Below are 24,646 nucleotides of genomic sequence, written 5' to 3'. Positions count from 1 at the left end.
TTCAGACAATGAAACATTTATTCAAGAGGCAAGAAAACATGCTGGACAACTCCCAAACCCTGCTGCACTCTACACACAGCTCTGATTTTCTCAGTCTTCAACATTTGGCTTTAAAATGCTTTTCCTTATCAGAATTTCTGATAATTTCAAGGGAGAGAAGTACACATTTTTCTGTTTTGTTTTTTTTTGGTACCAGGGATCGAACTCAGGTCCTTCCGCTTTCAAGGCAGGTGGCGCAACCACTGAGCTAAATCCCCGGCCCTGAAGTACATATTTTTAACTACATGATCAGACACCCCATATTAGCAGACAATGAATCTTCAGTGGGATGATTTATCAAACACAAAGTCACCCAAAATTGTAAGCAGTCTGGATTCATGTTTATTGAAGCCAGTAATTAGAGACATCTTTTTTTTCCCCAGTGCTAGAAAGCAAGTTTCCACATGACTGCATACTGCACCCGGATAGAGCCACACCCTGGACTAAGGCTGGTGGGGGATTATCTGCAGTCCTAATTTTAAGTTAAAAACACCAATGAACTTAGCATAGAGATGACAGTGAACTTTCACTTACAGCATCAACATTGTTAAGGTCATGATGTACAGAGCAGTCACTTTCAACTTCGTTAAATAAAACACAATAATTTCTTCAGTTTAAATACTGATTTTAAAATGCCAATCCCCCAAAAAGAAAGTGCAAACAAAATAAAATAATCTAGCAGCATTCCTGTTGCATTTTTAGAAAGATCAATCCATGGCCTTCATCTGGGCCATATCTTTTAGGTTGGGTTTATTTTTTCATTTTAAAGACAAACAGCAGATGTAACCACTATAATGTATATAAATTAACAGTCTACCATACAAGTGTATTCAGCAAATAAAATGAATTTTACTTTAAAAAGTAAAGGCTGGGGCCGGGGATTTAGCTCAGTGGTTTCGCTGCCTGCTGCACAAGCACAAGGACTCGAGTTCGATCCCCAGTACCAAAAAATAAAATAAAATAAAAAATAAAAAGTAAAGGCTGCTTATTATTTGGGCTTTGGTTCCAATGCTTGAAAACCCTAAAGTAAAAATCATCTCCCCTCTCCCCCTCGCATAAAAGAACCCTGAAGTTCCCCAAACTTGGTAGACTTTGGCAACCACTGAGCACATGACACTATGCATCAATTTCTTCTGATACTAGAAGCATCCACTTGTCATGAGAATAAAAGTGGTCTCCAAGAAACCTTCCTTCACAAGACCGTCATCTTAGCCATTTTGCGGTTTTAGTACATTTTCCACTGACCCAAAAAGTGCTTATCAGTTCAAATGATACAAATTTAAATTTTGCATTAGAATTTAAAATCACTCTGTTTCCCTCTTAGACATGTGCCTTTCCAAGAATTCCTTCTTGTTTCTGTGGTCACTCATTCTGCCCCTACCTGCTACAGAGACCCCACCTTTTGTGTGGCCATAAACTGTTTGGCATCTACTGGTCACTACACAACTATTGCTCCACAGTTTACTGTCATTACCTAGACAACCTGGTAATTGGAAGCCACAATACATTAAAAAAAAAAGAAAAAAAAAAAGCTGAATTAAAAAAGGAAAAAAAATAGTATATTTCACCAATAAAACTGGCACAATAAACATCTTTTTGTCAGAAAGGCAAGTAAATACACAACTTTCTCCTTAACAGTGTTCAGACCTTTACAAAAGCAATTCAAGACAGTCTGAAGAGTTTTGTTATATAACATAGGATTTAAGTTACGCCCAATATTATGTTAGTGGTCAGTCAAATCTGGTTATGTAAAAGTAATGACATTAGGGAAGTTATGCGGAGACACAGTACAATAAACATTCATATAAAAAAGTAAACTCCACATAAGTGAACTGTGGTTTTTTCCTTGGTTTGACAACAAATGTTTTATACATGAAATTCATGGTAGTGTTTGGATTTAAATGCTGTGTCATAGGTAAAATTAAAGTGCCATTTCAAGTCCACAGAAGTCATTCCCAGAATGGTGGTGTGACATGACAATGTGCATGAATTTGCCCTAAAAGGGGAGACATATGAAACTCTCATTTCCATAAGAAAAAAGGCTACATTTTATGAAAAACACAAAAGAATTGTTTCATTTTCAATATAAAACATTCACACTTATTTGTCCTCCACATGACAGTACTGATCAGACCAGGGTTCTGGGACAAGATCCTTGTACATCAGTGGAACTCCATAAAGGTTTCAACAGACTATAAGGCAGGGACTGGTGCAAGCCAATTAACCAGAGTACAGTGACATTCACAACCTCCCCCAAACTTTCTGTTACACATTGCATTATGGTAAAATGAGATGTCAATCACCCATTTTCTATTATTAGGCCAGCCTGTGGTAGTAAAAAAAACAAAAACAAAACCAAACCAAAAATTTAATTTAAAAAACAAAGCAGGAGCTATTTAGAAAACATAAAGTAAACTAATATTGTATCTGCTGACTTTGAACACAACCCACAGTGACTGCCTGCCCTACAATGCACATGCATGGAGCCCAGGACCTCCCTGGGCACATGGCTTGGGCTAATTATGTGGGTCCTGGGCAGCTGCCATCCTCCCCATCCCTGTGTCAGCCCCAACTGACTCAGGCACCACACTCTTAACACATCTTCCATAAATTAAAAAGATGCCTTCAGGACAGGTCTAAGTCCCATTTTGCTTAGTGTTTAGCCTGGAAATGCTTCTAATTTTAAGTCTTAAACAATGATTATTTGACTCTACTGAGCACAGTATTTACTAACACTGCTTATCTCCTCCTTCCTCTACCTCCCTCAACATTCAGCTTCCCCACCATCACTTCTCTCATTCCTTTTAGTCTTTCTTTCCTGGACTTTCTGCTACTGAATCTGCTTCCCAAGAACAAGCGAATTTGCTAACACACAACTGGTCAGACTAACCACCAACTGATTAATGATTTCTTGGTCTCATCTGCTCCACTGTGATGGAAAGTGGGCCCCTTTCTCTGCTCCACAAGCCCAGCTGTGCTCTTCCCATGCAACAGCTACATGCCTGAAGAGTCCAAGGGTTATCCTTAGTAAGAGGTCTGACACATAACCTTCCAAAATGTGCATTTCACACTTGGGACAAGCCAATGAAGTATTTTTTTAAAAGTTCATCTCCCCTACCCCCAAAAACTGATAGCATGTGCCATATCAGAAAAATCCTGGTCTTAGCAGATCAATATACATAGTTATTTGGTCATTTGACATGTGCATTTTAAGGAGGATCAGGCTTCATTTTCTGTTGAAGAGTTTGTTACCATGGAGTCTGGTTTTCGAGTCATTCTATCCAGTTCTTCCTGAACATTTGACAACACAGTCTTTTGTCCTTAACAAAGGGGGAGAAAAAGCAAAGCAGCAATGTGAAAACAGAAAATAATTTTTTAAATGAAACATTTAAAATTATACAGACTTCTGTAAACATTTGTGGTGATCGTAGCCGTTTTTTCCAAGGACCATAAGGCAGACTCTAAATTAACCCTTCATTATTCCAAATGTCATAGGTCTAAGCTTCCCTAGCTATGTGGCTGCCCTTGGCAGGGAGTGCCTTTGTGCCAAATGAAAAGGCCTTTCTCAAAACCCTCTCATCCTCCAATTCTAACTCCTGTGCACTCTGCCATCTTGCCAGAGGTGTGCACTGGAGTTTCAGGCAGAAAGCAAAGTACTTTCTTTGCTCCAGACAAGTAATCAGGTTTTGTTCCTAATTACAACACTCTATAGTCTAGACTGACTTTCAAGGACAGCCTGGAAATACTGTGGTTCAATAAGAAGATAAGACCAACACCAGAAGTTCAGTTGGTCAGTTGCACAGTTGGGGCTCATAGTTTTCTGTTGTCAAACACTAACTGGGATCTGAAAAATGACCTGTATCTCTGTTAAAGAAATAATAATAGCCCATACTCATCACCACCAGACGAGACCCTGAGTCTCTAACAGTCTTTAGGCCAAAATTCCCTAAGGATAGAATGATCTCCTTAGGGTCTTCTCTGTTTGCAAATATCAGTCGGGAAAAACACTGTATTATAACCAATGTATTATAACCAACTGTATTATAACCTTATAACCAATGGAAATTTAAAAGCAAAAGAAGCTTTAAAAATGTTCACCACTGCTTGTCCAGCATGAGTGAGACCCTGTTCTCCCAGCACATCACCTCATCTCATCTTTCAGCTACCTGAGGACATATGTAATTCCCCTGGAACTTGGTTCTTTTGTTTTAGAGATCTCCAAAACAGACTTGTCCCATATCACCCTACATGCAAGGTCAGGTGGATGGGTCACTGTAGATGTCACAGAGGAGCCAGACAATGACCTCCTCAGTGAGACAGTGAGGGTTCAGTCACAGGTTTCAGCTCACAGTAAGACTAGGGGCAGTGGAATGAACAAAAATCTTTTGCATCACAGAAAATTAAAAGAACAAATAAAATGCCAATAATATACTGCTTGCCCAACCTGCAGCCCATCTTTTCTGTGGGCTCGTTGTTTTTTGAGTCAAGAGGAATTGTCTTGGGCCACATATAAAATATATAACATAGTTAATGTACATAACAAAACTCTAAAAAATATTTTTAAATCATAACATTTAAAAAAATAAGGGCATAATAAAGGTGGGCTGTAGGTTGGACATGGCTGCTTGATCAAGTTCACAATTTAGGCTATACCTCAACTCACCCAACAACTTGAACAATGTGAACCTGACTTTAACACATTCATGACAGGACAGTTAAGTTGTATGTCTTGCTGTGGGGTGGCTCTGAATCACTGGTGATACAGGGATGACTGTTCCATCAGGCAGCATGGCAGAGCCCCATCAGGTGGTACAAGCCATTGGGACTATGTTAAATGTGTGAAGGAAAGCTGTATGCTAAGGACACAACCCCATAAAAAGCATGGCAACCTGCTCAGTGTAAAGTACAAATCTACTTGGGTGCAGAGCTGTTCAGAATACTACTGACGGTCTGTAGGTCACATAAAGGCACATACTCCTGTCTACCCCATCCTTCTAGCACTGTTCAGCCACAAGGATCATAAGCCTAAGCCTTGGAGGGCCCCTCTGTACCTGACTTCTTGGCTGTGCTCTGTACACCACCAGCACCAGGACTTCCAGGAGAACCTGTTTTTTTACTCAAAAGACTATTAAAGAAGCTGGCCAACACCCCTTCACTTGCTGCATTATCTAAGGAAACAGAAAAAAAGAGCATTATACAAATTGAAGGAATTAGAACAAAAAACTGGTTCTTAGCTTAGAATTAGACATTTGTAGCTATCACCTTCTTAGGATACTGATCCCATTCATTTACTACAATTCTTTACCTATCACCACTGTTAAGGCTAATTGTGTTAGCATAATTACTAAGTGGAAATGTGTTTACCTTTTCCATCTGTTTGGGGCATAAAGATTAACCTGTGCTCCACATTATCTCCCTGTCCTCAAGGAGATGTCTTTGTTTTTCAGTTTAAGCCCACAGCACTCTTAGCCTGCTATGAACAGGTCATATTCTAAGTAGAAGATGCTCTTCAAACATCCAAGTATTAAGCAGAATTTTGTTCGAAAGTTTTATTGCAGCCATTGTCTTTGGGTATTAAGCCACTAGGGTAACAGCTGCTTACACTACTAATTCAGACTGACAAAAGCTGTAAAGGAGAAAAAAATTCCACAACTCAAAACAGTAATAATATGAGAAATAATATTAGGGTTCAAAATATGTATTTTAAAAATCACTTCCTATTTTGCATTTTCTTCTGAAGGGAACTGCAGGGTTAAAAGGAGGTGTTATACAATGCTAGGTGGCTAGACTACCAATTCCAACAAAGGATCAGGGCCTGGCCTATGCCTCCATGGTCCCACCCTTTGGGAGGGAGGAGGCAGAAAGCAGCCTATCTCAGGGAAGAACACAGGCCTCAGCCTTCCTGGGTTCCACCTGAGACCCAGCCATCCCTGTAGGGCTTAGACCTAGGACTAAACCACTCTCCAGAGACAGGATACATACTTTTGATGTTTGGGTCTGGCTTCTTTACTGATGTTCCTGGGGAGGTGCTTGGCACACTGGCTGGCCCTCCCCGGCCCTGAGTCCTTGGAGAGCCAGAGGGTCCTCTTGCAGGGGATTCCTAATTCCAAAAACAGTCTAGATCATACACAAGCATAAAAGTATGGTAATAGAAAATACAAATTCCAAAAATGAAGACATGCTTCTGTAGGACATTTTCCAGTCCAGGATACAGAACTAGGAATTTGTTCCCAGGTTAGTCCCTTTCTAGAGCTCAGTTTCTCCTAAGAGAAAAGATAACAAGGTAATAAAACCAGCTCACTCTGATTCTTGGCAGTGCTTCATCAAACATTTCCTGAGATTCTACCATGTTCTTGGCTGTGGGCCGTTAGGAAGACCAAACTCTCTTTGAGAATACAAAAGCTCACACAAACATAAGTTCTCACAAATAATGATAAGAAGGCTAAAGATACTCACAACACTGGGCCATGACTGTTTGGTATGAGGTACTTACGGAGGCTCTTGTGGGCGTGGCTGGCTGCTTGGCAAGGAGTGACTGCAAAGAGAGGGACAAACTGGCCATTAACCAAGGCCTGCAGAGTGCACTGAGGTCTGGAGAAAAACTTAAGTCCTAGTACTCCACTAGAGGGTGCCACTAACCACTAAGTCAAAAAAAACCTATCCATAGAGCAGCTGGTTACATGGTAAAAATCTGGTAACCACTTAAAGCTAAAGAAGCAACCAGGACACAGAAAGGTGGAAGAGTTGGAAAAAGAACTGTCAAAACTTTCTGAGGGCCAGGGATGTAGCTCAGCAGCACACCGGCCTGGCAAGTGCAAGGTCCTGAGTTTGATCCCCAGTGTGTATGTGTGTTTGGGGATTACCTTCTGGGACTTGCCTGTACCCTCAGGCAGACTCATGACATGTCAGGTGAAAGAGAAATGTGAGACTGAGTTTATATTTTTACACTGTTAGGTTGAGAAAATTACTGTCCTCACCCACAAAATGGACACTACCTATCTTTGTGCACCAGGCTGTGGAGGATCATGTGAAATTAAGGAAGTCTGACTAGGTCACTCAGTAAAACTTGTCAACTCAGGAGGTATGCCAGAAAACCTAACTTTTCAGAGAAAAGGCACTTAAAAAAGATACTAAGTCAGGGATGGTGAACCTTTTTAGAGCTTTCAATGATAACAACAGCCTGCTTTGGCATGTGCACCATACATTTGCCACCACTGTAATAAGCCTAGTTCTGCAGGAGAATCTGCAAGGAAGTGGCAGACAGACACTCTGAGGGAGGTGGTCCAACACCTGCCAATCCTAGAAAGAGGAAGGAGCTTGGAGTCCTGGTCTCAACCCCTACAGCTCAGCCCACTGTGTGACTCCCACACGCAGGTAGCCCCCACCCTCCTAGGGAATTGGCACTGCATGCATGAGAAGGCCTCTGTTCAAATGTCATTCTCTTCTTACCTGCTGCTTCATTAGGAACACCTGCTCATCCTCTGCTGCCAACTCTTTGTCGTGGACCAGCTGTAAAGTGACATACGCATTTGTGGCCACAGGCCCAAACCACTCCCACATGACTGTCAAAATTCAAGCTGCAAGAAGACTCTTCTACTCAGGCTTCTAGATGTGTCTGAGGGATCCTTCCAGTCTAACAGAGATGTTCTCCCAAAACTGGCCAGTCTACGTAGCCAACTGGTATTTTAAAGTTTCATAGGTCCCTATCAGAAGCTTCAGTAGCTCTTAGGAGAGAGGATCTAACAACAGTAATCTAGAGGAGGTGGCAGCACTGTTGAGACTTCAAGGGAAATGCCATGTGGGCACACCATCACTTAGAACTGACCTTGAGCCATTCACGAAACACAACACCTCATTTAAAGACTAACAAAAAGACCGCTTTTTTCAAAATGATGGAATATGTTTTACAGCCCCCCCCCTTTAAAAAAACACCTGGACTCTTTAAGTGATTGATATGGATACCTTTCTTACAGGAGGTTTCACAATAAAATCTTCATATGCATCTTCTGGTTTCACAGTTGTGAAATTTTCATGTAAAATAGCTATTTTCTTTTCATTGTCCCAGCCTGCAGGTCTAAAGGCAAAGAGACAGATATTGGCTTTCTTTTCCTGAGACCACTTATGGCAATATCAGAGCACATTTCATCAGAAGGGATTCCTGGGTGATGTCCTTCCTCGCAAGATCTGATCTGCAACTGCTGAGTAGCTTACAGCTTTGGACACATATGGTTAGGGACACCCCATCAGATCAGCAGGGCAGGACCTGTTTTGTACAGAGCTCATGAGCTCCAGGCCTAAGAAGCCAGTGGGAGAGCTGACTGACCACATGCTGCCCCAGTATATGTGTTCAGAGATACTACACAATGCCAACAGTAGCACAATAGGGACCTGGCTCAATGAAGGAGAATACAGAGAGGAGCACAGAGGACAAAGCCTAGGAGGGGACTGTTTCTCTTGGGCTTTGGTATGGAGGCTCCCCTCTTATGCGCTGTCTCTGAGAACTCTTTGAACAGTTAACTGTCGAATGGTTCACGGATTTTGCTTGTGTAGAAAGATACGGCCTGGAGCCAAGGGGCAAAGAAGGCCTGCATCCATCCTGGGCCCCAAACCACAAGGGCTCCTACACATCACCTTAACATCACAGGGCAGAATGGGACCTGGCTTCCAGTAGGCTAAGCCGCAGCCTACTACTCCCATCTAACTCTCATAAAGGTAGCAACTGTAATATCCTACTTGACACTTTTGAACTCAAGCTTTGAAAGATGGCAACTATTGTTCACACAAGACTCTCATTCTCCCCCAAACCTCCTGATCCACAGGTCTATAACCAAGAGGATACAGCCAGGGTCCCCCAAATGGCCTCGCTAACTTTACCAGTCCCCATATAAGCAACTATCAATAGACCCAAATGTACAAAGGGATAGGGCAGGACTGAGACACTGCCATGACCCAAGCAGCCTTCATCTTCACAAGATGCTTTTCTATTCCAGACCAGTCCCAAATCTAACCAGCCTCCCTGCTTCTTGGGATCAGGTGATTTAGGGACTAAGTAATTCCAAGAATATACCGCTCACTGAGCTTGTGCCTTTGGTGGCTGATTGCTCGGGACGATTCTCCAAAAGCAGTTCTGCTGTCTGTCAGCAACCCAAAGCCCACATTCTTCTCTATGTGTTGGAGGTAATCTAGTCAGTTCCTGGGATCCCCTGGGTCTCACACCTTCAGTATCTCAGACTGCACCCACCTCTTCTGTGGCTGTCTGGAACGTACCATGCATCTCTCAGCATCACCTCCTCTGCCCTTCCTGCCACTTCCTCCACTAGCCCACTGCTGCCCCTCTTCTCTCCAGCTGTGTATCTTTTTCAGTGCTGTGGTAAGAACCACATTTCATTTCTGTGTCCCCAGCAGAGAACCTGGGCACCTAAGAGGTACTGGGTAAGGCTTGCTGAATGGACAAATATAACTGTTAAGCCAAGAAGCTAGGTAACCCCGAAACAAGCATCAATTTGCTAACACAAGTGCTCTCAGAGACTATACCTTCATTTATTTATGCATCTAGCAACATGATTCTCTAGTGAGAGAAAGAAACTTGGGAAGACAGGTATCCAACTCTCTGGCAGGACAATCAATCCCTATAGCTAGAAATACATGCTTAAATTCTGGAAATAAAATAAGCACTCAGAACAGCCAACACCAGATGACAAAGGGCCAAGGAGGATGTTTACTATCACCTCTGCTAATGGGCAATAGAACTAGACGGTATGTCTCTCTTAACAGGAGATATTTAGAATCTGTAAAGTAAAACAAGTCTTCCCCCCAACATAAAAATCTGTAAAGTGAAATCCCTTATACTTCAGCTCTCTCCCTCAGCCAGTACTTCATCAAAACAAATGGCCAAGTTGTTTGGTAACTTGCTCTCAATGAAGAAAGGCAGTAGGGCCAGGTATTTAGCTCAGTGGTTCCGCCACCTGCCTCGCAAGCGCAAGCACGCAGAGGGAAAAAGTCCATGTCCAGTTCATGCACTTTTCCCACAGGAGCAAGAGAACTGGCTGCATAAGACACAGACAGAAGGCATTGTACTTGAAAGGGTAAAAATGTTAAGTAGAAAATGTGCTATAAAAAGGTGTTAAAAACATCACCTCTCTAAAACTCACATAAAAACCGCATCCTTTTCCACAACTAAGGCAGGTGTGGCAAAGTGGAAACCATATGTTTTATGAACAATGTACTTATACAACAAGTCGAGGTTTTTCTCTTCTTTCACTGATGTGTAAATCAAGGCAGCTCCATCTAATCAATCTGCTTAGGAAAACCAAATCACTGCACAAAGAGACAAAATTAATCCCACAGAAGCATAACCCTTAAAGTACTGCAGACAATTTGACCAGTTTTTGATAATCAGAAAGTATTACAATTTTAAAAACAAAAAAGGGAACGGTAGCAGATGAACCAAGATGAGCCTGCGTTAGCAGGCTATGTGGTTGACTTAACACAGAAACTGTTATCTTGATCCCTCAGGCTGCTTCCCAAGAAGCAAAGTTAGTGGTCCTGGGGTGAGCACGTCTATCTTCAAACGTACCTTTCCAGGGATTGGCTCAAAGGAGGTAGTAGGAATCCATCCATCACCCCAACTCTAGAGGGAGGGAGCTATTAGCTTTTCACAGAAAGACTGCTGACACAGCAGCTCTTACATGAGTTAGCACAAAACACACACATGGGAAGTACCTGTAGCACCTCCAAAACAACTGCAATGTTAATTACCCCTTTCTGAATAAAAGCAAAGTTTAAAAAGATTTCCAAACATGATAAAAATAATTTGGTAATAAAATTATCTCATGTCAGCTTCTCCTTCTTCCTGTGAGTGTGTGTCTGTGTGTGTGTGTGTGTTTAGGGTATGGGGACTTTTTTTTTTGAGACAGCCTCACTAAGTCACTAAGTTGCCCAGGCTAGTCTGGAACTTGCCATCCTCCTGTCTCAGCCTCCCTGAGTAATGAGATTACAGGAGGGCACCACCACATCTGACTTAAGCTTCTTCTTAACATGAAAGCCTGGGCAGGGGATTTAGCTCAGTGGTTTTGCCACCTGCTGCGCAGGCGGAAGGAACCAAGTTCGATCCCCGGTACCAAAAAAACAAAACAAAACTAAACTAAAGCTTGTTAACATGAAAGACTATCAAATGTACAGTCTTAAAAATAAAAAGTGACCAAAGATAAGTTAATAAGCTTCAAATTCCAACACAGTAAAACATAAAATTAGTAAAAAGATATACATTGGCAGAAAACTACTCTGAGTTTAGGTGTGGCCTTGAAGATGCCCCATGTGGAGGGAAGCCCACATCCCAGGGCCTGATACAGCATCCCAAGGATACACTGGAGGCAGAACCTCCGCAGATGCGACTGGATGAAATCCAAGTGCTCGTCCCTGTAATCGTGTTCCTTCTCCAGTATGCTTACTGCATCACACTGTAGGGGACAGAAAATACAGTTATCTTTCTGTCTGTGAACTTCTGAAAGCTACGTCCTCTCTTATATAAGAGACACACTTTATTTTTCTATAATTGAACTTAATTTCTATTTCTACCTCATTCTACCTTTTCACCATCGGTTTAGATCAGATGACCTAGTTTATGTAGCCTTAAGAAAACTGCTTTTAGTTGAGTTTCCCCATAACTCAGTAGTGATTTCTGGAGATTATCCCAGAGCATACATGTTTGTGTTGAGTGATGTTGTGTTTCTAGCAGCAATGTTAAATGACAGTATGCTCTATCCTGACACATTTGACATACCTTAATGAATCCTGAATAGGCCCAACTCTCCCCAGGAAAGAAATTCACCAAAGCTTCTCAAACTTTCTTTCAGATGGTGATTGTTCAATGGCCAAACCTAGCCATGCTTACAATTCCCTGGACACACCTTTGTGCATACCACCAACACTGGGATCCCCAGGTTATGAGTCAGCACATTGTCACCCAGAGGCAGCGCAACATTTTCTTCATCGGAGCCTGAGGTCAAAGGTCCTCTTCTCTGTGGGGAACCCTGACAACCTTCTTCAGGCTCAATATAATCTTGAAAATCTTTCACAACTACAGAGGAAAAGGAAAAAAATATTATATACACACCAAATAAAAATACACACTGGCTTTAGAAAATGGAAAAAGGGAGTAACAAACAACAAAACAAACAGTTGTGTGTGACAGAGTCATATTGGGCTGTAGTATTAGGGATTTGGGGATGATGATGCAAAATACCAATTCTGACATATTCAGTCTTAGCTTTATAAATTCAGAGCAGCACAAAAATTCCTCTAGATATCTTCAATTGCATCCAAATCCTAAATGGGTCTGTAAAAATTGTAAGGCTTCACCAGTTCCTACTAGGAAAAAACAAGGGCCGAGGATTTAGCTCAGTGGTTCTGCTGCCTGCCTCGCAAGTGCAAGGTCCCCAGTTCTATCCCTAGTACCAAAAAACAAAACAAAACAAAAAACCCAAAAAAAGCCATTTGAAAATACCAGAATAGTTAAACTGTTAGCTTCACACAGGTGACCATTAGATGTTGCTTTAACTAACAAAACTTGAAGTCCTCATTAGAAATGTTTATCAAAACACCGAATTCCACAAAAACATCCTCTTCTCACATAGCTGCAGTATGTCACCACTAAGTAATGAGGCTGTACCTGCCCAGCATCAGCCACACACTTCGTCTTCATCCTCCCTCTTGGGAACTCAGTTTCATCTTTAGGGCCTGCCCCTGGCTAACACAACAAGGGTCAATGCTAAGGAATGTTTGTGGCACACACATTCACTACTCTGGCTAAGTAGGGTCTCCAGCGAAGTGGCCAATGGTCTCAGTTAAACCAAGGGACCAGAAAGCCCAGAGACCTGCACCTTATGTGGGCATTCCAGAAAATAAAGACAGGATGGTTAAAGCTGTTTTGAGCCAGAGAAGCCAATAGGCAGCTGCTCTTCTCTTCTAATAAACCCAAGAAGACTATGGAGCTTAAGACCTCTTACTCTCATCAACAAGCTCACTAAGTAAATGCAAGTAATAGCACTACAGAGGACCTAGAGAAAGGTGCACATTCTCCTTTTCATCCACAGAACAGGTCTTAAATATTTTAAAACAAAGAGTGTTTATTTAGAGATGTCAGGTAATCAAGAGTACAAGGTGAAATTAGAGGTGAAATTATCTGGCACCAATTGGCTTTCAAATAATATTAAGGAAACTAAAAGTGAACTGATTAAACTCTCAAGTGCAGATGTGGTAATATTTCACCTCTAAACTCCTTTTTTTTTTGGTACCAGGGATCAAACTCAGGACCTTGTGCTTGCAAACCAGGCATGGTGCCACTGAGCTAAATCCCCAGCACTCTAAACTTCTTTTTAAACTATGCACATAACATAATCATCAATATAAATAATGTGCTGAAGTGATTCTTACTCCATTTTAGACAAAAACAGAAGAACTTGATGTGGTTGTTGAAGGATCTTAAAAGAATAAAGGATTTTTATAGTCTGTTTAAAAGCACATTAACAGCCAGGCATGGTGGCACACGCCTGTAATCCCAGCACTTGGGAAGCTGAGGCAGGAGGATCACCATGAGTTTGAGGCCAGCTTGGGCTACATGGTGGAGTTCAAGGCCAGCCTGAACTACACAGCAAGACCCTGTCTCAAAAAAAAAAAAGAGCACATTAACAAAACTTCAAATCAATGGAAAATATGAAGCCTTATCTGAATAAGATCTAACCATTCAAGATATGGGGAGTACCTGGCTAAGGCTTCCTAGACAGTGAGCAGGGCAGAACCTGGACCAGGAAAAAGGTGAGCTGAGCTACAGTAGGAAGTGAGGTGGGGTACAGTGGGTCAGGCAGCCTGCTCCACGAGCCTCTATTACCTACAGTGCTGCCCAAACTCTGTAGTATTCCACATGTGCCAAGAAAATGGCCTAGAGGCCCTGGATGAGACTAGTCACACTCTAAACAAATGAATTTAATTGTGAGTGGCTGTCTGGTAAGCATAGGAAATTCACATCTTTTTAGTTAACTCAGTATTTTAGAAAATGAGTTGGAAGGCATAGCATATGTGCATAGCATACAGATAAAGAAAACAAAAGATTGCCTGGCATGGTGATGCATGCCTGTAATCCCAGCACTGGAGAGGCTGAGACAGGAGCAATGCTTCGAGTTCAAGGCCAGCCTGGGCTACATAATGAGTTCAAGTCAGCCTGAACTATACAGCAAGACCCTGTCTCAAAAAAGGAAAGAAAGAAAGATTGATTTAAAAAATATTGAAGGTATCACATGGTTTCTCTTACATGAGAAACCCAGAGTAAAAATAAAGAGCAAAATAAATGATAGAGCATAGGAACTAGGGAGATAGATAGTTCTCAAAAGAGAAGGAGATCGAGAGATCAGAGGGGGGAGGGAAGAAAAGGAGGGAAAGGAAACAGGATAAAAAAAAGAATTAAGATGTGCTATGTACATGTACCAATTTCCCATGAGGAATGTAAACATTATGTACTACATACATTTACTAATAAACTAAAATAAAATTTAAAAATGTTGAAACTGTTTAAATAATACTTATCTGTCGAAAATACAACAAAAATTGAAGATTTTGTAATTCAGACAGTAATTGTGTGTATTTTCCTTACAGGATACACATAATGTAATGATAATAATTTCTCTCTAAAAAATGGGATGGCCAGTATTTTACAGCAAGGGGGACCAGCCCACTTGGACCTCCCCTCTAGGACCAGAAGGGAGTGGGTACAAGGGAGTGGGTACAAAAAGGTCACAAAATAACCTTGCTGCTGCATCTCATCTTTCCTTCCTGTCTTACTGACCCACCCACTGGGTCCACAGTCGTGAGAAGACCCCACAGGTCCACACAAGGAAGAAAGACTAACCTACAAACAAGCACCACCTTCTGGTGGCTCCCAGGAGTGCTTTCCCTCTAGCTCAGATGGTTCTTAAAGCCAAACAGCTGCCACAGACCCTGGACCACGGAGGACCCTAACCTTGAAAGAGACTGGCTGGCCACAGAGCAACTTTCCAAAATTGGCAGACCAGAGAGAGGTTGGATTGGAAACTTGGTTGGATAAGAGCCCTTCACTCATTCAGTACATTATTAAGACCAATTAATTTGGGAAGCAGGTGTCCTCTGAACATGAATATGGCCAACTACTTTATTAAAATGTAACCTAAAACCAGCACTAACAAAGCCACTCCTTCAACATGCACCACAAAGGCTTGGCTACCATTCCAAACATCTCAGACAAGGAGTGGTGAAAGCAGAAGCCCTCAGAAGGTGAACCGGAGTCAGGAGATACAGACATGGTTCCAGCAACTGCTAGTTGCCCTCCAGTGTCCTCTCTCCTTTTCCTCCCCATAACTGAACAGAACTCTGATGTCCACAGTACTCGGCCACACAGAATAAAGACCACATTTCCCAGCCTCTTTTAATGATGACAGACATGTACCCTTCAGCTCTTCCTTCCTCTTCCTCCATCCTGCTTCCTGGAACATGGATGTGAAGGCCAGAGCTCTACTTGTTAGGAGGAAGAGAACCACACCCTACAAATGACAAAGCAGTAAGCACAAAAAGTCAGGGTCCTGGAGCCCTTGGCTCCCCAGTTCTGAACTACCTACTTCTAGATTTCATTTTCAGGAAGGAGAAACCTCAGTCTTATTTAGGCCATCATTATCTCGGGTTTTGTGTCATATGCAAATGAATCTAATCCTAAATGACATCAATGACTAAGAGCATAAAATAAATTCAGTGTCTTATGCCATAAGGTCCCTAGGAATAGAGCTTGTCTGTTGTATTTCAGTGCCTAGAACAGTACCTTGTACTGAGCAGACACTTTCTCTATCTGGGAAAAAGCAGCATCCCTGGCTTCTCTCTTTTCTTCTGTTTTAACAAATCTTTACAATGTTATCACTCTAAGAAAACAGATTAGAGAACTGAAGTCTCTAGTGCCTTAAACTAGTCTGGATAAGAAGCTGTATGTACAATGGACAGAAAACAGCTATTCAGCTTCAGAACTATGCTAAGAAGCTACCATTAGGGTCTCTATTTCAGAGGAAAAAGAGCCATTATCTAAAAAGGTCAGTGGTTGAAGACAGATGAGCTGAGCTGCATAACAATCAGTATAGCAACATGTGGGTGATCCACACATCACACTGGCAGCAAACCAAAGAGTAAGATGTTCAACTCTCTGTTGTAACTAATGTGGGACAGCAGAAAGATGAAGTATGGGACAGAGCATTAAACTTAATATGAAAAGCACATCAAAATTTCTCAACCCTTTGGCCAATAAGTGTGAAGATCTAGTGTCATGTCTTACAGCCCTCATCAATTCACTAAAGGGAGTGATGTCATCCTGTGGAACTAAGCCAGACTGGGCTAAGCCTGTCCTGCCCAAGACGGCTGCTGTGGCCACAGCTCCAACCCTGACCCCTCCCATTTCTCTGGCAAGGGGACAGAAGCTGATGTAACTGTACAGAAGCACGGGAAGAGAAAAACAAGCTTCTGAACTGCAATGGGGGTAGGGTGGACAAACACATTTCCTTTAATATGAAAGTTCTCTGTTTTCAAAAGGACTTGGATGTCCTTAGTCTTAAAATAGCTTTTCACTTTAATGATGCCCCCAAATAACCTATTCCTATAAAAAAAAAAAACACCAAACTGTATTTGTTGGATTCCAGACAATGCCTTTTTAAGGACTCCCACTAAACCTGCCAACAAGAGGACAGACAGAATTTTCATGGAGTTCCAAGGCTGGGATCCAATTTGCAGAGACCCCAGCAGACCCCTATATGCTGATGCTAACTCAGCAGACAGAGTGGCAGAAAAGCCTGGAGAACCACAGAATTGATCACATTTTGGGAAGCTAGGAAAGAATTCTTCTACTAAAACAGAACCAACAAAGACAATCAGGACTATTGATCCAACATCTTCAACTGTAACATGTGAGATAGACTGCTCTGAATACTTTTTCAAAGTATTCTTGATAACTACATTTGTAAGGGCAACTCTGAAATTAATGGTGCAAAACAAAACACAATTCTATCCAAGTGAAGCCTCTTGATTAAAAAGGAACATGGTTCTGACTATCCAGTGTCTAGTGAATTTTCCAATTTAAAAAATTCTACTTTTACTTACACTTCCATTCCAGCTCTCTCATTTCTTCTGGTGGAATTTTCATTTTATCAATGTGCTCACGTAAAACACTAGCCCACTTTTGTAGAGATTCCATTACAGTCCAAGGCCTAGACATGTCTGCAACAAAAATGACCAGGGTCTCTGGCAAGGATTCAGCAGAAACTGCAAACTTCAGCAGGCCTTTGTGGTAGAGGTCTCCATCCAGAATCCACACATTGCAGCGTGTATGATCTAAGAAATGAAGTTAAATTACGACTGGACAATGATTATCAGCAGAGCTATCAGAAAAGTAACATTACGAAGATGAATTCCACACAGAATGCAAACAGAAATCCTAACTGAAAAGGAACAGCAATTCTAGGTACTAATGCCTCACGAACTATTTAGTTTAAAAATGTTTAAACTACTGTAAGTAGTATGTACAAACCAGGCATGGTGGCACACACCTGTAATCCCAGCACTCAAGAGGCTGAGGCAAGAGGATCACCATGAGTTTGAGGCCAGCCTGGGCTACACAGCAAATTCAAGGACAGCCTTGATAAATAACAAGTATCTACAAGTGAAAAAAAATTTCAGCAATGTCTAAGGAGTAGGGTAAAGGCAATTGGTTGTCAATAAGAACTGAAAAGATGCTGATGTTGGGCTGGGGATTTAGCTCCGTGGTGCTGCACCTGCCTTGCAAGCGCAAGGTCCTGAGTTCAATCCTAGGTCCCCCTCCCTCCCAAAAGAGATGCTGATCATGGCCAACAGTGCCATAGTCTAAACAATCCATCGTCCTAAGATATCAGCAACCTGTGAGGTGGTTAGCAATCCCTAAGAGCCCATGGTTAAACAAGCCCTTCTTGTGCCAGGCACAGTAAGTGGGGAACATACCAGAGAGTGCTAGAGAGACAGGACCTTTGTGTTTAAATGCCAAGATAAAATCATCATTTATAAAGTACTGCTAGATGCCTGATGACATTAAGGAATTATAGTTCTTGTTATATAATAACGTGGTTATATTTTTTAAAGAATCATTAGCCTTTAGACATACTTTATGGAAGTACTCATAGATGATATAATATCTAAAATTTCATTCAAAATAATCCCACATGGAGTGTGGAGAGATGAGATTATAGTTGAAACAAAATTAATCAAAAACTGGTTAACTGCTGAAGGCAGGTGGTATGTACATTGTGGTTCACGATACTAGTCTATTTTATACATTGTTTTCTACAATAACATGTTAGAATAGATATATATAAAAATGTGTTAAGTGCTGACATTTAATGAAGAACATGGTTCCAAAATCGTAACTGGACGATCAAACTGTGTAAGTCAATTCTCCCAATTGATGACACAGTTTTTGGAATTTTTAAGAGCTATTTTTTAAAAAAAGAACCTTGAGAAAGAGTTCCTAAATTATTTTATTAACTTTTTTTTCAATAAAATCCAACATATACTTTTTTTTTTTTTGGTACCAGGGATCGAACTCAGGACCTTGTGTTTGTGAGGTAGGCACAGCGACACTGAGCTAAATCCCCAGCCCCCACCGTATACTTTTAAAACCCATTAGCTGCCTTTTTGGAATAATCAATTCATTAATATGCTATAAAAATGTATATTCATGACTTTATTTCAATAGTATATGCTATCTAAATCTAGCTAATTTTCAAATTCTCTCTTTTTTTTTTTCCCTTGAGACAGAGTCCTTCCATGTAGTTCAGGCTCATCCTGAAATCAGTATGGAGTAGCCCAGGCTAGCCTTGAACTTTAAGTGATTCTCCTGTCTCAGCCTCCCAAGTGCTGGGATTACAGGCATGTGCCACCATGCCTGGCTTATATTTTAAACTCTTAAGTACTTTAGTGATTTGGGGTTCTGTGAATGTCTTAAAAAATACTGTTCTGGAGGCTAAGGGTGTAGCTCAGTGCTAGCATGCTTGTCTAGCATGCCTAAGGCCCTAGGTTCAATTCCCAGGATCAAAAGACAAAACAGAAACAATGCTCTATACCTCAAACCTATGGGTTTTTTCAGCTTCTCATCACTGCCCACCATATATAACTTGTCCACGTGCTTGGAGACCACACATAGCCCATACAGCATTAGATCCCCCAACCCCGAAGGCAGAGATCCTTTGTCATATCACACCACAGAGCAGATACAAGTCAGAGACTATTTTTCCTACCTAGGTGATTCCCTGTGAAATGTGTATTTATAACCCAATCATGCCACACAATAAAAAATAACAGGACTTAAAGATATATAATTAACCACAGGTAAGGATAACTTTTCCATCAAATACTCAAAAGTAGGAAATCTAAAAAATATCCTATAAATACAAAAACCAAAGTTTTTAAGATAATCTTAAAGGAATGTAAAACAGAAGTTACTATGAACTTCAACTCAAAGGCAAGTAAAATATGGCTAACATGACACACTGGCCTGAAATGTGTTGCTTTTTTTTTTTTGGTACCAGGGATCGAACTTGGGATCTTGCGCTTGCAGGGCAGGTGGCAGAACTGAAATATGTTTCTTTGGTCTTGAAACAAAAGAGGCTACAGATTCAGAGCATACACACTATATTTTGTCCTTTAAAAAGAAACCAGACAACTGGACATAATGGCACATGCCCGTAATCTCAACTTAATACTCAGGAGGCTGAGGCAGGAGGATCACTAGTTTGAGGCAAGCTGGGGCTACACAGTGAGAACCTGTCTCAAAACAAAAACAAAAAACAAGACAAGATGGTACTAGAGCTATCACCAGGTCTCCAGCATTCCATTGCACTGTATATATACTCTCTTATTCTATCAATCTGTAAAACAGGCACGATCATCCCATTCTACACATGAGAAATCTCAAGTGTAGGGTGGTTAAATCATTTACCTGAGACTACACAACTGCTGACTACGGGAGAAGCATCTTGAATCAGATCCACCTGGCTCCAAAGCCCAAGTTCTTTCCACAATAACCAGGGTGCCCTACAAAGATAGGAAGTAAAAGATGGCAGACATGCAAGGTCCTCTAGGTCTGACTCAGCGGCCGCTAAGTCCCAGCCCTACAACCATGGACTCCAATGGGCCTAAAGGGACACCTAATGCCTGTCCTTCTAATGTAAGACAGTACCCTTGGCAACAGGTCCACCTCCTATCTTCCTTTCAAGTCTTTCAGGGAATGTTCAGCAAGACAAGAGAAGTCAGGGGAAGGGAGGAGACAAAAAAATCCCTGGGGTTCTAAAATGACCACTACATTAGCATTTACACAATGTAGATATCCAAGCTTCAACAAGAGACTCTTACTCATGCTTTCTACTAAACAGTTCTCGGAGATAGAATTACAGTGCTAGAAAGGTTCAGCTTCCTCCATTTAGAACAAGCAAATGGGAGACCAGAAGTGGGAGGAGTGGCTCCACTTACATCATGATCCTTACTGTTTAAATAAGTAAAGGCGGGTCAGGGAGTTAGCTCAGTGGTTCCATCGCCTGCCTCACAAGCGCAAGGACCCGAGTTTGATCCTCAAAGTAAAGGCAAATATAATGAATGTAATTTAATCAATACATTTCACCTTTAGGCTACAAAGATAACTTTTGTGCAAAACAAACAAACAAAAAACCTAGATGCCAATAATTTATTTTACAGCCATTAAAAAAAAACTAACTTTAATCCTAAAACATTACAAAGGAAGTATTATGGAGTAGTTGTAAGCAAAAATCACTACTTCATACATCTCATAATTATAAGAAAAAATTTAATTAATAACCAATCCTTTTAAGAATGTTTACCATGTACTTTTTTTTGGTACCGGGGATGGAACTCAGGACCTTGTGCTTGAGAGGCAGGCACAGTGCCACTGAGCTAAATCCCTAGCCCCAATATGCTTTCAATCATCCTAACTACTATACAGATAGAAATTCTTACCATCCACATTTTTGTGTGTTTGCTTGCTTGCAATACTGGGGATTGAACCCAGAAGCTTTCACTGAGCTACATGCCCAGATCTTTTTTATTTTTTATCTTGAGACAGGGTCTCACTAAGCTGCCTAGGCTGGGCTCAAACTTATGATCCCTCCACCTCAGCCTTTCAGAGTGCTGGGATTACAGGCATGAACTATCATGCCCAGCTACTGTCCACATTTTAAGGAATTAAAAGAGAACATTATCACCTCTGAACCTCTACTCCTTCTATTTCCATTTAACATTTCTAAATAGTCACAAAAAGACTCAGAAATTATCCATGAATGTATACGAAATTTAGATTCTCTAGCAGAACCAGGCAGAGTAACAGCGGTGCGAGATCAGTCTCCTAAGTATTTCTCTCAAAGAAAACTCCAAAGCTTAAAAAAATTCTTTCTTGCTACCTTTACGTGGGTGTCCAACTTCACCTTAAGGATTTCCTTTAATATAGACACAAGCACCTTACAATCCCATTCCTCGTTTTGCTAACATGCTCCGTAATAGCAAGTGGACAAAATCTTGTAAGCAACCCACATTTCCTCTATTCTCTAGTAATTCTCTATGAACCAAAGAGAAGGCCAAAAATGCCTAGATATGTTGTAGGAGCCACAGTCCTGCATATACCCTTTACCACAGATCAATGTTTCACTTACCATCTCGGTCCTCATCATGGACGCTGAGGTACAGATACTCTAGGCCTCTTCCTTTTTTGCCATGCTCTGCTCCTTGTAGTTTAGTCATGAGAGTTGTTTTACCAGAACCATCTTCACCTACAAATGATATTTTCAAGAAGACAAAGGGGTACTATTTACTCTGGACAAACACGGCAAATCATGACATTTAGTTTAACAATAACCCACAACCTTTGGACCAACTAAATCATGACATTCATATGACAAGGAACAACTAAGAATCATGCAAAGCCACTACTGAGGTTTCATCTGCTTTCACAAACAAAGCAGACTTGGCTCTAAGAGTCACTGGAGAGGGGACAGGGTAAATACTGCAAATTCCAACATCTAAAATGATATCTTATTGCTGTTTTCCTTATTTCACAAAGAGAGGAGAAAGGCAAGCCAATGGGCCCTACCTATAATTTTTAACACATGCATTTGGAAAAAGTGGGGCTAGTTTCTCACAAAATAAACTTTTACCACAAGAAATTCATGAAATTTTCAAAACAAAATTAACCTCAAAGTTTAGGAATTTTCAATTAGAAAAACCTCATCCTTCCTCACAGTCATGAAGAACAAAAATTATTATTTGTTTGATTTCAGTACATCTCCTTCATAAACATTCTGAAGGCTGAAAAACTAAAGAAAATAATTACAGACCTAAGCAAAACTCTAAAGCACAATCTCAGTAATTACTAGGTGTTTATCGCCCTCTGACCAACGAATAACAACCCCCACACATAAAAAACCTCCCTCTAAACATCAAGTAGAACCATACCATCAACAAACATCACTAAACATTCTTGAGATTTAATAATATAGAATTACAGTCATGAAAGGTAAAAGGTATACCTCAATCAAAGATCCCCTGTCCATCCACAAGGCCATATCATTTTCAGGCTCTTCGCAGTCCATCTGGACCCTGGTAAGTGCTTGTCAGCCTGACTTCAATACCAGTTCATTCTGAGCCACCTGGCACTCTGCAGCCAAAGTTATCCTTCTAAAACACAGACCTAGTGATCTTGATCCTTCATTTTTTGAAGATTTCTAAGGTACACTATAACCTACCACTCGTCTGAAGACCATCCGGTCCCTTCAGAAACAATAGGAAAATCACCACGGTAGTGATTCCCATAAGGCCTGGTGATGGAGGTAAGGCCTATGAAAATCTAGAGGCTTCAGGAAAGACCATTAACTCTTCAGTCTTTCACAATCTCCCCCCACTGTGCCTCAGTGTGAATCTACCGCAAGAGGCTTCTACAAGTTTCCAAACAGCACACTGAGTGATCAACTCTGTGCCCCTGCATACTGACACTTATTCTTCAAAACACCCAACACCCAAATTTCCCTTTCAATAGCACCAAGCAATGGGATGCTCTCACAATAATCTGCCCATGCCCAACATGGTGCAATCACCAGCATATATGTATCTGCTAGATTGAGATTCTTGTTAAGGGTCTAAGGGCTGTACTGTCCCAGTGCCCAGCCCACAGGTCCCGTTCCACAAATAGGTCTGTTGTGTGATAACACCCAGAGCTCCTCACTTGCATGAGGAAACTGAAGCCACGGGGGCTAAGGGAACTGACTCAGGAAAAATCCTCGGTGCTGACACCCAGGCCCTGGTCCTTTGAAGAGTTCCTAAGACACTTGTGCACTGTTCTAGAAGACCAAGAAAAGCTCTTGTGGTCAAACTCCGAGCCCAGGTCATCTCCTCTAGCTGTCTTCTCCATCCAGCCTTCTCATCTACTGTCTCCTTTCTCCACATCGTCAACTTGGTGCACAGAAGGTCACAGTCGCAGGGAGTCGAGGTCGACGTCGCGGCCCAGTGACTGAAGGAATGTGCCGATAACCCCAGACAGCACCACTGGATTCCCCAAAAGGGGACGCATCCCACCGTCAGGTGGGATGGGCTTGGCGACTCTCTAGCCGTCCTGCCAAGTCCTAGCGTGCGCCCCAACCCGGGCCAGCAGGGGATAAGCAGCGGCAAGGGAGAAACGGAAGGCTGAGAACTGAGGGAGGGGTATCGCCTCGCCCACCCCAGCGACCCTGGGGAGCGCCCGCCGCTCACCGAAGACCAGGATGTTCTTGCCGGACGGCAGCTTGGACCTGGCACGGGTGGACACTTCGCTCAGGATCGAAGACCTGCGGCAACAATGGCAAGGCGGTCAGCCCCCGGCCCGGCCCGCGACGGCCGGTCAGTGTCTGTCCCCGGTCTCCGCCCGGCCACGCCCTCTCCCGCTCGGCCCGCGGCCTCACCACAGACTCTGGCCCTCCTCCTCTTCGCTGGTTAAATCTCCGGCGGCGATCACCGCCGGCCCGTTGGGACCCAGCAGCACCTTTTTCTCTACCCCCACTGGCGCCATCTTGCCAACTGCAGCCACAAAGAGGGCCCTCCCCCGGGCCCGCTGAGGACCCGCGAGGACCCCGCCGGGCCACCCCCGCGCCGTGCCGCGACGCCACCGCCACAAGGGTCGCGCAGCCTGACGCGCCCCACCGGGCCAGCGACGTCCGCGGGTTCCTACGGGTCTCGAGGCCGCCGCAGTGGCCGTAGGCTGCACCGTCAGGCAGCCGCCTGGGCAGCCCTGCGTGGGGATGCGGGGCGGGGCGGGGCGGGCCGGGGCGGGGCGGGGGCTGACTGGAGCCTGGACGCGCAGGCGACCTCTAGCTGGAGAGGGGCTCAGCGCAACCCAGCGCCTCTCCTACCCGAACCTGGACAGTTGAACCTCTCCCGCTTTTTGTATTGGGCTAGGCAGGCGGTGGACTGACGCGGCAAAGCCACGCTTTGGAGTAAGACTCAAGGACGACAGCTCCATGTATCTAGCGCTCACCGAGGGCCAGAC

At 42.5% G+C, this 24,646-nt stretch overlaps 1 protein-coding gene across 2 annotated transcripts; it reads right to left on the bottom strand.

Annotated features, from left to right (window-relative positions):
- Dync1li2 (dynein cytoplasmic 1 light intermediate chain 2) lies at nt 1–24,355 on the bottom strand. 2 transcript variants are annotated; one of them, XM_004843100.4, is made up of 13 exons: nt 24,063–24,355; nt 23,875–23,948; nt 21,786–21,902; nt 17,200–17,430; nt 11,949–12,118; nt 11,405–11,498; nt 10,191–10,326; nt 8,002–8,113; nt 7,489–7,548; nt 6,533–6,574; nt 6,022–6,139; nt 5,091–5,207; nt 1–3,359 (listed from the first exon to the last, which is right to left on the bottom strand). In XM_004843100.4, exons 1-13 carry the CDS (start codon nt 24,167–24,169, stop codon nt 3,259–3,261), a joined length of 1,479 nt encoding a protein of 492 aa, XP_004843157.1. In that variant the 5' UTR covers nt 24,170–24,355; the 3' UTR covers nt 1–3,258. The 2 variants fall into 2 exon arrangements, with proteins under 2 accessions (XP_004843157.1, XP_021112596.1); XM_021256937.2 differs by lacking the exons at nt 23,875–23,948; nt 24,063–24,355 and adding an exon at nt 22,659–23,803.
- Nucleotides 24,356–24,646: the final 291 nt, after the last annotated feature.

The sequence above is a fragment of the Heterocephalus glaber genome, unplaced genomic scaffold, assembly GCF_053883595.1.
Source record: "Heterocephalus glaber isolate CG9 unplaced genomic scaffold, H.glaber_assembly_v1.0 deba00000071, whole genome shotgun sequence".
Lineage (NCBI taxonomy): Eukaryota > Metazoa > Chordata > Mammalia > Rodentia > Bathyergidae > Heterocephalus > Heterocephalus glaber.
This window is presented reverse-complemented; position numbering and strand designations above follow the sequence as displayed.

What these genes read in the sequence shown, in the direction of transcription:
- Dync1li2 (XM_004843100.4), bottom strand. Translation starts at nt 24,169, where the DNA reads ATGGCGCCAGTGGGGGTAGAGAAAAAGGTGCTGCTGGGTCCCAACGGG. An exon ending in GAGGAGGGCCAGAGTCTGTG is followed by an intron (nt 23,949 to 24,062) that starts GTGAGGCCGCGG and finishes TTGTTGCCGCAG; the next exon opens with GTCTTCGATCCTGAGCGAAG. An exon ending in GAGAGAGCTGGAATGGAAGT is followed by an intron (nt 12,119 to 17,199) that starts GTAAGTAAAAGT and finishes TTTCCTCTGTAG; the next exon opens with TTGTGAAAGATTTTCAAGAT.